The sequence below is a fragment of the Boeremia exigua genome (assembly GCF_020726555.1).
Source record: "Boeremia exigua strain MPI-SDFR-AT-0100 chromosome Unknown C7974scaffold_11, whole genome shotgun sequence".
Taxonomy (NCBI): domain Eukaryota; kingdom Fungi; phylum Ascomycota; class Dothideomycetes; order Pleosporales; family Didymellaceae; genus Boeremia; species Boeremia exigua.
Window position 1 is genome coordinate 488,656 of NW_025763528.1, and position 14,165 is coordinate 502,820.

Genomic DNA, 14,165 nt, shown 5'->3' on the forward strand with positions numbered 1-14,165 from the left:
AGAGAAGGGGTCTATCGGACTTTGGGAAAGCGTAAAGTTCGTTCATCATCCTTAGATCTAGTACGTGTGAGTCTTTAGATGGCGAAGCTGCTGACAATAAGCCCGTGCTGTATTTGTGTTGTATTGTAGCTAGCATATGTGTGATCCGAATTCCTTCTTACTATGTTCCGTGTGAAGCCTGCACCCCCGACCTCGCCCGCTTCAGTTCCGGCTCCCGATCCATCGTATCCGTTACCGAGCGCGGCCGCTTACCCAACGATATTGCTGAGGGTGTTGGCTGCGACGACATGACCCCACTCTGACTATCTTCCTGCGTGGGCGGAGTGAAGTGCACAAAATCAACTGGCTGGCTGAAGACTTCGCTCTGCTGAGTGCTGATGACGGTATCCTGTGTGTCTGTATACTGCACAATGTGGCACACCGGAGTGGAGGACTGGGGATCCTCATGACTGTCCTGAAGAAGTGGAGGTTGCATGGCGACAGTGATCTCTATTGGAAGAGCTGATGGTACTGGTATGTCTCTTGACAGGCTCAATGCACCCTTGAACGTTGGCTGTGGACTCGTTATGGTGATGGCCGGAATGGGTGGAGTGTGAGGGTTTGTCAGTGTATGAGTCGCGCCATCCTGTGACATGGTTGGGATGACTTTTGAATTGTCACTGACAGGCGATTCGGACTCGGATGAGATCCTTGGCTGATGTGTGTGCTCTGTGGACGTCTCTTTGCGATCGATCAACGTGGGTTCGTGCAGTGTCGTGGGCTCAGTAGATACGCTGCACTGAGTATCAGGTGTAGCTACCAAAGGAACTGTAAGAACCGACTCCATGCTCTCCTGACTGTCCAGAACTTCCTCAGTGTTCAGATTTGAGCAAACGTTTGGTTTCTCTGGCTTGTCGAAACGTGTTCGATCCACCTGCGGCAACAGCCTTTCGAAATCAGGATCCTGATGGTGGAAATAGAAACTTTGCTCCGCAGATACTGGCGGACCGTTTGGGCCAAACACAGACCGACGTGGTGTATCATGGACCGGAAAGACCTCGCCGATGCGTCTATCAGGACGAGTGCGCTTCAACGTCGGAGGTTTTTTGGGTGCCACAATAGCGCTTGAAAGTACTTGTCGCAATGCCAACAGGTGAGGTGCATCGATGTTGTAACTGGGACAAAGTGCCTGGATGACTTGACCAAGCAGCTCGTCAGGTGAGCATGTTGCGACGAAGGCCTCTGTGGTTAAAATGATAAGCTTGTTGTTGATCTATTAGTGGGCACCTTGTACTTACGTCGACGAGGCCGCGGCCTGGGAGGCTCGGATAACATGGGAGCCATTCCAATGACTGACCCTCCAGGGTCGAGGATGTGTTTTGCCAAGGATGCAATACGCTGACTACAGGCTGTTGAATCTTAATAACTGCCGTGCAGAATCGCAGAAGAGATAGCTCCAGTACGATCTGATCTGGAAGGCGGATAATTCGGTAGGCTCGGGACAGTGTAGACGCGTGCTCGTGGAAGATGTCGTGCAGAAAATTGGTAGCGAAGATACCCTATTGCTCAGGGTGCGGGAGGCGAGTGAAGATCAAGGTTGCTTTTGCGTGTCCTAGCCCGACTTTGCTGCCACTGTGTCTCGTGGCTGCTGCTAGCTGCAAGAGGTCTCAGATGCCGTGATTGTGTCTTGCTGCAATCGAAAATACGCGGTGTCGTCACGCGTTCCAGGTTTTGGCGTGCACTTGAGGTTGGCGCGCAGACGCGATTTGACGCGGCAACAAAGCCGAATGCAGCATCGCGTTCAGGCAACAGTAGGCAACGACGGGCACATCCGCAATGCAGGCATTTTGGCCGGTAGTTAATCCTTGAGATGGTCGTGTTTGCTATATATGTGCGTGACGGGCCGTATGCAGGCACCACCAAATGCGCTTTGTTTGCCCGTGCTGCGGTAGCACATAGGTAACAAGCCAGGGTGAGCAAACAAAGGGATGCGTCGTGCAAGGGATAAACAGGTCTCTCGCGTAGAATCGCTGTCAGCGTTTTGCATAATGTTGACAGCCAATCACGTGTTGATGAAAATGATAACGATGTACATACATGCGGGGACAGAATATACGTGGATGGGCCCGGGAGGGGTATCATGATAGCCCCTGGTGGCACCAACTTGCAGCCTACAAGTGTCCATTTCACAAGCAAAGAAGAGCGGTGTGGTGTAATTTCTTTTAATTTGATTATTGTTGCTCAACTTGAAACTTACATCTTCTCGATCATTTGCTAAGTACGAAATGGAGCGATAGGTGCTTGGGAAGTTGCTTGGGCAATTGCTGCGTTGGAATAGTTCCGCGCGCCGGCGTCACTCATTGTCATGATATCTCAATCCTACATACAAAAACATACATACAAGGCGTCAAAATCGTATCCAGATCTGATCGTTCCTCCTATTCCTCGTCTATTATCGTCACAGCTTACAACCTCTCCTTCTGCAGACCCTTCCAGCCGTGCTCGGCAGCAATGAGCTCAGCAGCACGCTCGCCGATAGCGAGAACAGTCAACATGGGGTTGATTGTGGGCATCTCAGGGAAGACACCGGCATCGGCAATGCGCACGTTCTGGAGACCGCGGATCTTGAGCTCGGGGTCGACAACAGCGAATGCATCCTTCTTGATGTCACCCATCTTGGTGGTACCGGCAGGGTGGTACACTGTGTGGGCGACACGGCGGCCGTACTCGGAGAGCTCCTCGTCGGTCTGCAGCTTAGGGCCGGGGGCGACTTCGCGCTTGATCCAGTCCTTGAAGGGCGCCTGCTTGGCGATCTCACGTGCAGCCTTGAGACCAGCGACGATGGTGGCAGCGTCGTAGCCCTCGGGGTCGGTGAAGTAGCGGAAGTCAAGGGCAGGCTTGACGTTGGGGTCAGAGGAGGTGAGATAGATGCGGCCGCGCGAGCGGGGTCGGGGAATGTTGGGTGTCATGCAGAAGGCGTCGATGGGTGAATCGTAGCCGAGTCTAAGTTTCGTTAGCCGCTTGTTGTTCATCTTCGAATCATCAAGCTTACCTTGTGGTGTTCAAACAGAAGGGAATCTGGTAGCAGTGCATCATGACATCGGCAATCTCGCCGTCAGACCCTGCAGCGTTGGCGATCTCGCGGCGGAGGAAGATGCCAGCATCAGAGTCCATGGTGGTCATGTTCTGGGGAACAGGCTTGTTCAGCTCCCACAGAATGATACTCTCGGGGTGGTCAAGGAGGTTCTCGCCGACACCGGGGAGGTCCTTGACAACGGGAATACCGAGCTCCTGGAGCTGCTGCTTGGGACCGAGACCGGAAAGAAGCATGAGACGAGGAGTGTCAACTGCGCCAGCGCAGAGAATAGTCTCGGCCTTGGGGTTCAGTGTCCGCCTCGAGCCGTCCTGGAATGTGACGTTGATGCCAGTGACCTTGCTGCCCTGGACATTGACCTTGCTGACCCAGGCGTTGGTGAGAACAGTCAAGTTCTCCCTCTTCTCTGAGCCGTTCAGGATGGGGTGGATGTACGCTACACTGGCGCTGGAGCGGTGGCCAGTGTCGGGGTTGTAGGACACGTTGAAGAATCCAACGGAGCCCTTCAAGGCACCCGTGGTCTTGATCTCATGGTTGAAGTCCTCGATGATCGGGATGTCCATGGCCTTGGAGCAGGAGTCAATCCAATCAAGGCACAGCTGGTTGCGGTGCCTCTTGTGGACGGGCTGGACAGTGTTGCGGAGGTTGTCAAGAACACGCATGAAGGTCTTGAAGCTCCATCCGTCACAGCCCTGCTCTTCCCACCTCTTGCAATCATACTCAAATGGTCGGAAGGAGATGAGGGTGTTGTGTGACGAGCAGCCTCCCAGAACCTTAGCGCGGGAGTGGCGAATGTGCGAGTTGCCGTTGGGCTGCTCAGTGGTGCCGTAGTCGTAGTCGAGCTCACCACCAAGGAGGTTCAGCCAGTCCTTCAGGAGAAGAACGCGGTCATCCTTGAAGTCACTGGGTCCGGCCTCGATCAAGAGAACCTTCTTGTTGGGCAGATACTCGGTAAGACGGGAGGCGATAACACAGCCAGCTGTGCCGCCGCCGACGATAACGAAATCGTACTCGGCATCCTTGGGGATGGAGGTGACAGTCTCGTGAGTGGATGCCATTGTTGTAGAATTGGTGCGATGAGACCTGAGCCGATATGTGCTGGTCCTCCCAATGGTTATATACAAGCTCGTAAGACGTACCGGTCTTTAAGTAGTGTGGAGCTAGCTCCAGATTTTTTTGGTATCGTCCTTAATCTGACAGCTTCCGGGCCTGGCGGGTGCACGTTCTCTCTATCCAATGTATCAGGCGATACACAGAGGGTCCGGTGAGGCTTAGAATGCCGGTGACAGTGCAGCTGCAAGAAATGCAGTTGGCCTTCCAAGAAAAGCTGTGCTAGACGGCCGCTTCTCGGATAGTGCGGGTTAGCGCACGTGCATGTGGTGACGTCTGTGGTGCATTATTTTCGGTGTTTCAACGGCGAAGGAAAGATAGGCGAATGGGCAAGACGTCAGAGATCGGTAGACGCACTCACAGTGCTCTCACGGTACTTGATAAGCCCTATGACCATGCTCTGCTTTGCTTCCGTGGTTGTTTGACTGATCGGCGCTGTTGTGCGACCAGGCCATATGCAGCGAGGAAAAAAATTCCGATGATACTTGGAGGGATGTTTGCGATGGTTGGGGCGCTAGCGCAACCCCACCTTCTGGGCTGCGTCTGTACCGAACACGAGGGTCCCCTGCTAGCATCTGCCGGGCGGTCAGTTACTATCGGCAAAGCATCGCGTCAGATGCATTCATCGTATCGCCAGCTTGCGCCTACAATCTTGTTGTGCTCGCGTGAAAGATTTTCTACATCCAGATTGCGGATCCTGCGTGCTCAGAAAAGGCCACTCAATCGCACCGTCTGCATAAACTCCGCTCAGCCATTATCGAGCTTTCTTTGAGTGAGTATCCCGCACGAAGTCTGCGAAGATATCGGCAGCAACCCTCTAGTACTGATAGTCTCCTAGATCAATTGACTTTGTAGTAAAGATTGTACTTGCTCGTTTATCTTGGTGACACACGAGATCATCAATCTACCAAACGCAACTTCACCATGTCTCTCCCATACGCGCCACGCTTCGCCTACTACGACGGCAAACTCCAATCTGGCAGCTCGACCTCGTCTTTCCAGACCATCGATCCATCTACTTCAGAGCCACTGGCTCAGATCCATACAACAACGAACGCTGCTATCGATGCCGCAATTGCTTCGGCGCAAAAGGCTTTCCCAGCATGGTCAGCCACACCACCCATCGAGCGTGCGCGAGTCCTGCAGCGAGCTGCAGCGATCCTCCGCGCACGGAATGACGAGCTGGCGAGGATCGAGACCAGCGACACAGGAAAACCGTTTTCTGAGACATCAACAGTAGACGTCGTCACAGGCGCTGACGTGCTGGAGTACTTCGCCAATATGGTCGGCAGTGGAGGCATGAACGGCGAGACGACGCAGCTGCGACCTGACGCATGGGTATACACCACCAAGAACTCCCTCGGCGTATGTGCAGGCATCGGCGCGTGGAACTACCCCATTCAGATTGCGCTGTGGAAATCGGCACCATGTCTAGCGGCAGGAAACTGCATGGTCTACAAGCCATCTGAGTTCACACCGCTCCACGCCCAGGTTCTGGCGTCCGTCTATGCGGAAGCCGGTGTCCCCCCGGGCGTCTTCAACGTCGTCCAGGGCGGCGGCGAGGTCGGCGCGTACCTCACCAAGCACCCTGAAATCGCAAAGGTCAGCTTCACAGGCCAGGTCTCCACGGGTCGCAAGGTCGCCGGCAGCGCTGCCGGAGAGATGAAGTACGTGACCATGGAGCTCGGCGGCAAGTCCGCGTGCGTGATCCTGCCCGACGCGGATCTCGAGCAGGCCGTTGACGGCGCCATGATGGCCAACTTCTTCTCCACCGGCCAGGTCTGCACAAACGGCACCCGCGTCTTCATCCCCGCGGCCATGAAGCCCGCGTTCGAGAAGCTGCTGCTCGAGAAGATCCAGCACATTCGCCCGGGCGACTTGCACGACCCAGCCACCAACTTCGGCCCGCTGGTGTCGAAGCCGCACTGGGAGAAGGTCAAGTCGTATATCACCCATGGCATTGAGAACGACAAGGCAACGCTACTGTGCGGCGGTGCAGGAACCCCCGCCTGGCTCGCTTCCCACTCCAACTCCGCTCTCAAGAACGGCTACTGGGTCGAGCCCACCGTGTTCACCGACTGCACAGACTCGATGAAGATCGTGCGCGAGGAAATCTTCGGCCCCGTCATGTCGATCCTGACATACGACACTGTGGACGAAGTCGTGGCGCGCGCAAACAACACCGACGTCGGGCTGGCCGCAGGCGTGTTCACCAAGGATCTGAACCTCGCGCATCAGGTGATCGCGAAACTGGAGGCGGGAATTACCTGGGTCAACACGTGGGGTGAGAGTCCGGCGGAGATGAGCGTGGGAGGGTGGAAGATGAGCGGTGTAGGCGTCGAGAATGGAAAGAAGGGGCTCGAGGCGTGGGTTAGGAATAAGAGCACACTTGTTGAGATGGGAGGCGTGGTCCCGACAGTGTTTGCGAAGTTGTGAACATGATATGAACAGTTGGTGAGTATTTATAGTACTGCGAAGATATAGTAAATGTAAATTTCATGTATTAAACACTTCATGGGTATCATAACTCGTAACTCGTAACTCTCCTCCCTTTACATATCCATAGCATCCACGTCCACCACCTCTACCTCCTCCACCTTCACCTGACCTTCCTTCTCCCGTACCTCCTCCCCCCACGACTGCCCCCAAATCCTCCAATACAGATCCCTTACATCCTCCGGTTCCACCGCATGCTTGGCTCCAAACATGAAATGCCTTCTAAACACCTTCTCATTTCCAAACCCTTTGTCACACGTCCCGCAATACAGGACACCCAATGCGCCGCCCTTCGGCACGTGAGGTCTAGAGGGTGGTGTTTCAATGGGTGTGGGCTGTGTATCGTCGGAGACCGTGGGGCTGCTGGCCTGCTCAGCGTGCTCAGCGGGGACGTCAGGCGATGGTGGTTCTGCGTTTGCGAACTCCTCAGCGGGCGCAAACTCGAAGCCGTCGCTGTGCAGTGTCGGCTCCCCAAATCCAGTGCTTGAGAACGTGGACTCGTCGGCAGTCGCAAACTCAAACCCGTCCCCTTCTAGCGTCGGCTCGGGTACAATGCCCGAGGCCTTGGTCGTGTGCTCATACGATGACTTGTCGTGAAATGACCTGTCGGAAGAAAACTCATCTCCACTCCCCCAGCCCTCACTCAGTTCCCCGAAAGACACAGCATCTGAGTCTTCAGCGGGCGCGTGGAGTGCCGGATCCGCCATGTGGGCGCGTAGTTCGTGGCGTGAGGAGAAAGACGCAGCGCAGGTTGGGCACTGGCCGACTGTTTTTCTGCGTTTGGGTGGTGGGGTGGGAGTACGTTCGTATGGTGCGGTGAAGTTTGTGTCGGCCATTGTTGGATGGTTTGTGTTGTGCGTGGTTTGGCTCATGCGGTGCGTGGTTGTTTGCGTGGTCGTTGTAGGTGTGATAGCTTGGTGGCTTTTTATGTTGAGTTGAGTTATATGTTCGCTTGATGATTGTTTTGATGATTGTACTGATAAGCGTGAGACTCGACGGTGGGAGAATATATATGCATCTTTTGAGGCTGTGGATTGCTTATGCCGTTCGAATGCGAGGCATGATGTAAGGCTGAAGGTGCGAGGCGAATCGTGTAATTGGTCGAATGTTCTGGGCGATTGGTCGAAGCTGCTAGAAATATCCACCTAATCGCCGTATCCGGCATAGGTAAAAATTCACCACTCGAAGGTACGTTTACCAATCGTTATCGCGCATGGTCTTCCACATTGAACCAGTTCCAAGAATGCTTCTGAGGCTGTCTACACCTCAACGGCTGATATATTGCGAGCTCGTACTCCGTACTTGCACACAGAGACTCCCGTTAGGGTCACGGATTCGTCGGGAGGCCTGATCCTGACATCCTATCAACTATGTTTCTTCTCTGGAACTCTAAGATATTGGGTCTGATAAGATAGACTAGCTCGTCATCATCTTGTGTGTCTTTGGAGACCTTGAGATTGGAGGCGACCAAACACAGATACATCACGTGATGAGGCCTCGGCAGCATACCATGATCGGGGAATACGGTGTATTCTTTCGGGACAATGATAGCAACGGTGTTTATCAACGGCGCACGGTTCACTCCAAAAGCCGAGTGTGGTGTTTCTGGGCTGCCTTGGAAGCCGAAATCATGTGTCACACTATGCCGGCACCGTACCAGTGGAATTCTAAGCTGTATGAGTACCAGCTGTCAATCAGAGAATTGTTGGCGTCAATGTCATTCGCATGACAACGCATTTGAGGAAAGCGCCTGTGAGCATAACCCATGGGACCATCTTCCACAAGGTCAACACCTCGGTCAGGCACTCTGACAGCGCTGCTGAAATGAAACTGTGAACGAAGTGTCTTGTGCGGGGCATTTCGTGCGATGATTTGAGCGAGGTTTATGACAATGCATCGTAGCGAAGAAATGGGTTTGACGGAAGAAGAGTGTAGGCAGTATGACGCGAGGGACGATGTCGTACGTAGATGAAGTGACAGAAGATAATCCTCCTATTCCGGGTGCAGTAAGCAACGACCGGATATCGATTCTGGCTTTTGTTATATGTACTCATGAAGTTATTCCAATAGACGCTTGCGTTTTCGCTTTCTCTTTCTACTTCTGATCCCTGCGTTACCGTAAAGGCAAGCTCTTCTCATCGGCGACCTCGACACCACCCTTGACCGGCTTAGCCTCAGGGCTTGCCGCGGGAGTCAACCACGGCGCGTCGTTCTGTTCGACAACCTTCTGCTTCTTCGTGTGGACATAGTCTGCATCAGGGCTGGCCCATGCAAAATCGAAGCCATCCTCGAGAATCTCGTGAATGCCCTCGGCAAGAATGCGCACAGCATCTCGCCTGTTCCTCGACCACTCCCACGCCCTGTACCAGCGGCCAGCCTGCGCAGCCGTCTCCTCGCCGCCCTCGAGACCATCGAGGATCGAGCGCCACACCAGCATCGTCTTCTCGAGCTCGGGCGCGCGCGACACACCAATAACGGAGACACCGAGTTTCGCACCGCCGACGTCGTCGTTCGACTCGTGCTTCCAGGGCACGCCAGACGCAGGGTCGCCCTTGGACCCGCACGCCGCACCGGCGGAGATCCACGTCTCCAGCGCAAAGCGAATTGCAATGACTTCCAGCTTTTCGCCGTACGCGTCGCAGAAATCGCTTGCGTTGCGGACCGCAGCGCGCAGCGCGCTCGGCGCTGGGTGCCAGTCACCCAAGGCACCGCACGGCACACCTTGTCGGCGCAGCAGTCCCATGCCCAGGATAGATGCGTTGGGAACCACGTCGACGCCTGCGTTGCGCAGACGCTGAACGCCGCGCGGACCGGCGAGGGTCTGGTTTTGCAGGGTGAAGTTGGCATAGGATTGCACTGCGTTCAGTGGCTCGCCTGTCTCACGCAGGATCATCTCTGCCATGTCGCCTAGGACGTCGAGCGGGTACCCGGAGATACCGATGTACCTGATTGTGCCCTCCTCGTCTCGAATGCGCCGGAGTTCCCTGACGGCCTCGAGGACTTCAGCGGGTGTAACAAACTCGACGTCGTGGCAGTACACGAGGTCAAGATAGTCGGTGTGTAGCCTTTCCAAGCTCCGCCTAACGCTTTGTCGCACCCATTCTTTGCTGTAGTCGAAATCGGAGCCTGCTATCCGTCCCACTTTGGTCAGGATCATGTAGGAGTTGCGCGGGAATGTCTCGCGCACAAACGGCGTTGCCAGTGCATTGCCTAGCAGCTCTTCAGAAGGACCGTAGTAAGGCGATGTGTCGAACGCGCGAATGCCGTGTGTGAGGGCCGAGGTCACCAAGCCGGTGGTGTCCATGGCGAAGGGGTCGTCATTGTATTGGTGGTTGAAGGTTGCGGTACCGAAAACGAGCGGTGGAAGAATGGAGGAGAGCTGGGTGCGCTGCCCATTCTGGTGAGTGTAGGGAATCGGCTTTTGGCGGGAGGGGAATGTCGCCGTTGTGGTAGGATGTTCGGTAGGTGTGCTCGCCATGTTTGGGCCTCAATCTGTTGCGCGACAGTCGCGTCAAAAAAAAGTTGCGTGGCTTGCGATCTTGCTGAGAAACGTGGTGGGGTCGCGTCAAATGTGGTCGTTCTGCGCCGGCGAAGTTTGAAATAGCTGTGTGATTCAGGTATGAAAGAAAAGAAGAGAGAAGACTCTACGAGCGAGGTCTACCATACTTGATACACGCTCCGGCGCGCCGGTGAGCCTTCCAGCCAAAGCCTTCCAGAAGCGTCAATCTACGCCTCACCACCCACCGTTTTGGATGCTCTGGTAGCCCCCACGGCGCACCAGAACCTCCGACCGCGATGGCAGGAACATATGGACTAGCATGGTTCAGCATGACGCCATTCACGTCTAGAACGCGTTTGCTCAAGCCCCGGGCATTTGATTTGCTAAGGAAGCCTCGAATCAAGGGCGTCAGATTGCCCTGCAGCTCGGTCTTACACGGACAAAGCGCCCTTGCGGGAAGAGACGGAGGGGCACATGTGATAAGAGACCTTGTAAAGATGCGCATTCAAACACCACAAGTGTCTGCGACTCCGCGAAGACGCGCGGGCTCTGACCGCTTTGCGCAGGCCATGCCATGATCCACGCTCAACCCAAAACCACCTGGAAACGAAGTTTTGATTAAGCCGCGCAAAGTGTTGAACTCGGCCCGCCGAGATCTGAGATCGAGATGGAGCCAACCGGACTTTTCCATGGATTACCTAACCACAATCACAGCCAACGTCAAGCCTCTGTTGTGGAAGCAGCATGTAGAACGCTGTTTTTAACTGCTTCGAGGGTGATGTTGATCTGCGCTTAGCGACGATTAGAAGGTCCCCACACACGTGCTTGTTTCAAGACTCAGCAGTGGCCTATGCAGGCGCATCTACGCGGCGCGACATGCGCGTGCTGACATGGTTGTACGAAACGTGCCCAGGAAGTTTGCGCGGTCAAGTTTCGCCCCACAAGCCGAGGTCTCATTTGTTGATATGTCGAGTAAAGGCCGCAAGGGAAATGCACCGAGATAGTAGGTAGGTATGTCACTTCCTATCTTCGAGATTGCGCTTTGCAGCGGTAGTCTGTTCGTTCGCTATTGCAATACGTAAATTGTGGCCTGCTGAGGAAAATGCAGGTAACGCTGCCAAATACGAGGGAGAAATACATACTTTTGGTAAACAACGCTAGCACAATTCAGGCTCAATTGTGAGGTAAGTTGGGTGGTGTTCATTGCAAATAAGTGAGACGTCGAAACAGCAGAGCAGCTCACATTTGAGCTTTTGGAGTGATGTGCCAGCACAGATTAAACATTAAGTTGCTTTTGGGTATATGTAAGTGATCTATATGTTGTGCGACCATGAACCAGAAGAAGCTACAACCCTATGCCTAACATCCGTCATAGTGGTGTCTCAAAACTCTTATGGTTTCTGCAAGAGCCTCAAGATTACGAAGCTTCTGTGCACCAGGAGACTCGTACGCCTAAACTTTGTAAGCGCGACTGGGCGCGAACGATGTTGGAGGCATCCGTATCTCCGGACCGAGAATGCATCTGCGAGTCCGTCAGTACATGATGCAAACCAGTCAAACAACTACCGTCATGGGGAACTCACACTACGAAGATCCTTCCCATCATTGATGACTGATGTGAGCTCATTGTATGTCTGCATAGAGCGCAGAAGGACGAGCTCATCCAGGGCGCAAAGGTCCCCAGCACCTCGGCTCTTAGCGATGGACTGGATCATCTCAACAGCATCAGCTGCACTTCTGACTCGTACCCAAAGCTTCTCAAGATCTTTGGGGATCAGGGAAAAGGTCTCCAGCATATGGAAATGCAGTTGTGGCCAGTCCAGTTCCAGGACGTTGATGCGGGTATGCTCCAGAAACCTTTCCAAGGCTGTCATAGTCTCACGACTGGGGGCTCGTGACAGGCATACTTTGATTACCTTCAAGCCCTTGTGGTTTTGCAAGGATGCTAGGACCTCAGGGGTGAAATATAACGTTGGTGCGGCGACGGGATTAATCTCAGTAACTGAGAAATACTTGAGATTATTCATCGCGTTGACAACCTCTCCAGTAAGGGACTGACGTCTTGAAGTAAACGTACTGTGAGTATGTGAGTCTGCTGCAAGCATTGCACTCTGGGAGACCAGTGACAGGCTCGTGAGATGTTCCAATCCGGAAAGAATTTTGGCCGTCTCAAGTGGGGACGAGGCACAGAAACCATCGAATGAAAGTGCTTGCAGTCTTGAGAACCTGGACAGAAAAGACAAATCCTGGTGATGGAGGTTACCTTCCAGACGTAGTTCCAAAAGGTCGGGGTAGAGAGAAGTCAGAAGTACTAGAAACTTCTTAAGAAAGTCCCGATAAAGAAAAGACTGTCGGCCTGCAATCGCTCGGATCGTGATCTTCTGGATTTTTGGTAGCTGATTTAGGCCACGGTGAAGCTTGTCTAGCTCTGCTTCGTAAAGGTCCCACGTCAAGAGCCGGGGTGGATCACCTGGATGGCTAATTAGAGCAGTTGCATCTAGTAGAGATCTGAGGTCCACATCCTGGATGCTCAAGGAGAGTTCCTTGGTTTGTGATAGGTATTCGTGCGGTACTTGATCCAACCAATCAAAAAGGGCCACCTGACTTCGAAAGTTGAGTGGTCTCTCGAAGAGGAACTTTTGTGCCTCTGAATGTATCTCCCGACATGTTCGTAATAGTTGTGGGCCATGCTGAGGTGATGCAAGCACAGAGTTGTAGATCAGCTGGCGTAGCTCTAATGGCAGTGAGAAGAATAGCGTCTGGTCTGCAGGCACAGTCATCGTGCAGGATATCCGAGATGCAATGATGCGACGCGCTTCCGATGTTTGGCTGCCAGAATGAGTTAGCACATCAGCCTCAGTGGTGGGAAGGTCAAGTCTACCGTGGATATCATCCGATGACTGCAGCTACCTGCCCGTTGCTGACCGTGCGTCGAGTTCCAGATCCGAACTACAGCATGAGCTACTGTCAATTGAGAAAACTGTGTTGCTGTGGGATGCAATGTAGCGGAGCAGAGAGACGAGACCTGCAGACAAAATGGCCTGACTGGACTGCCCGGGACCATCCTGGCAAGTGATGTGAGGATGAGCGGTAATTTAAAGGTCTGAGCATGGACAGAAAGCCAGCGTCACAACATGGTTGTGAAGGCGATGCACCCTAAGAAACTTGCCTTGAGCGAGGGCCACATATGGTCGGCACTTCCTTTTCCTTCCCAAGCGCAGGTCTTGGTTTGGTTACAATCATTGGCGTGCATCTCAAAACGTCTTCGAAAACGTGGAAAAGTGCAATGTCGATGGCTGGTCTCCTGTGATTGGATATGCAAGTATTTGGCAGTACGTGTGCGGCAACAGGTGCCGGCGTCGAGAGTCAGATCGAGTGGCAATCATCCCCCAATGGCCTGATGGGCCAATTCCACATCACCACCAGATGACCAAGTGGAGAGCCTACGTGATATGGTCGGTAAGGCGTGTAGAAGCAAAACGCGGAGTCTATGTTTGCCACGTGGAACAACAAGGCTAGCTTCCGAAAGGAGAACAGCTTGTCCAATCCAGTCTTGCTTCAAGACTATTAGGGACTACTTTCATAGGAGGTGCAGTTACCGAGCTTCGCCGTGCTTCTTGTGACGCGACTGGAAGATTGCATAGACGTCAGACTTTCAGCCGCAGGAAGGCTAGAGAGGATCAGGGAACCGACAGATATCCGAGTGAACAATATATCTCTACTGCATATGGACGTGGATGCCACGAGCAAGGGACATCGTACGATCATGGCATCGTTGCACAGATTGCCCGTGGCAGCCACGGTGCTAGGAAGAAGACGTTGACACTGGGCGGGATGAAGTAGATGGTTCCCAACGACGTGACAGTGAGAGTTTTTGGAGAAGAAGAAGCGTCAGTATATTTCAAAACAAGCTTCCAGTGCAGAGAAAACGGAACCTACATGCCTGTCAGGACAAAGCTGTTCGAGTGAGGATCAGTAAACGGTGAG

At 53.7% G+C, this 14,165-nt stretch overlaps 7 protein-coding genes across 7 annotated transcripts; 1 reads left to right on the forward strand and 6 right to left on the reverse strand.

Moving 5' to 3' along the window:
- Window positions 1-11: 11 nt before the first annotated feature.
- C7974DRAFT_44534 (uncharacterized protein) lies at window positions 12-1,434 on the reverse strand. Its single transcript, XM_046145545.1, has 2 exons — window positions 1,278-1,434; window positions 12-1,221 (listed from the first exon to the last, which is right to left on the reverse strand). Exons 1-2 carry the CDS (start codon window positions 1,321-1,323, stop codon window positions 161-163), a joined length of 1,107 nt encoding a protein of 368 aa, XP_045993234.1. The 5' UTR covers window positions 1,324-1,434; the 3' UTR covers window positions 12-160.
- C7974DRAFT_44533 (uncharacterized protein) lies at window positions 1,435-2,305 on the reverse strand. The gene has a single exon (XM_046145544.1). It carries the CDS (start codon window positions 2,119-2,121, stop codon window positions 1,546-1,548), a length of 576 nt encoding a protein of 191 aa, XP_045993235.1. The 5' UTR covers window positions 2,122-2,305; the 3' UTR covers window positions 1,435-1,545.
- C7974DRAFT_401778 (choline dehydrogenase) lies at window positions 2,186-4,602 on the reverse strand. The gene is made up of 2 exons (XM_046142630.1): window positions 3,032-4,602; window positions 2,186-2,982 (listed from the first exon to the last, which is right to left on the reverse strand). Exons 1-2 carry the CDS (start codon window positions 4,129-4,131, stop codon window positions 2,445-2,447), a joined length of 1,638 nt encoding a protein of 545 aa, XP_045993236.1. The 5' UTR covers window positions 4,132-4,602; the 3' UTR covers window positions 2,186-2,444.
- Window positions 4,603-5,107: 505 nt separating this feature from the next.
- Window positions 5,108-6,619, forward strand: C7974DRAFT_436458 (betaine aldehyde dehydrogenase; the record flags this gene model as incomplete). Its single annotated transcript, XM_046145135.1, has 1 exon — window positions 5,108-6,619. The coding sequence occupies one exon, from the start codon at window positions 5,108-5,110 to the stop codon at window positions 6,617-6,619; it is 1,512 nt and encodes a 503-aa protein (XP_045993237.1).
- C7974DRAFT_44657 (uncharacterized protein) lies at window positions 6,600-7,859 on the reverse strand. Its single transcript, XM_046145603.1, has one exon. It carries the CDS (start codon window positions 7,549-7,551, stop codon window positions 6,736-6,738), a length of 816 nt encoding a protein of 271 aa, XP_045993238.1. The 5' UTR covers window positions 7,552-7,859; the 3' UTR covers window positions 6,600-6,735.
- Window positions 7,860-8,600: 741 nt separating this feature from the next.
- On the reverse strand, window positions 8,601-10,405 carry C7974DRAFT_44707 (L-galactose dehydrogenase (L-GalDH)). Its single transcript, XM_046145621.1, has 2 exons — window positions 10,346-10,405; window positions 8,601-10,283 (listed from the first exon to the last, which is right to left on the reverse strand). The coding sequence occupies exon 2, from the start codon at window positions 10,155-10,157 to the stop codon at window positions 8,793-8,795; it is 1,365 nt and encodes a 454-aa protein (XP_045993239.1). The 5' UTR covers window positions 10,158-10,283; window positions 10,346-10,405; the 3' UTR covers window positions 8,601-8,792.
- Window positions 10,406-11,232: 827 nt separating this feature from the next.
- C7974DRAFT_44882 (uncharacterized protein) lies at window positions 11,233-13,161 on the reverse strand. The gene is made up of 3 exons (XM_046145681.1): window positions 13,060-13,161; window positions 11,762-13,007; window positions 11,233-11,700 (listed from the first exon to the last, which is right to left on the reverse strand). The coding sequence occupies exons 2-3, from the start codon at window positions 12,956-12,958 to the stop codon at window positions 11,596-11,598; spliced, it is 1,302 nt and encodes a 433-aa protein (XP_045993240.1). The 5' UTR covers window positions 12,959-13,007; window positions 13,060-13,161; the 3' UTR covers window positions 11,233-11,595.
- Between the last annotated feature and the right edge of the window lie 1,004 nt (window positions 13,162-14,165).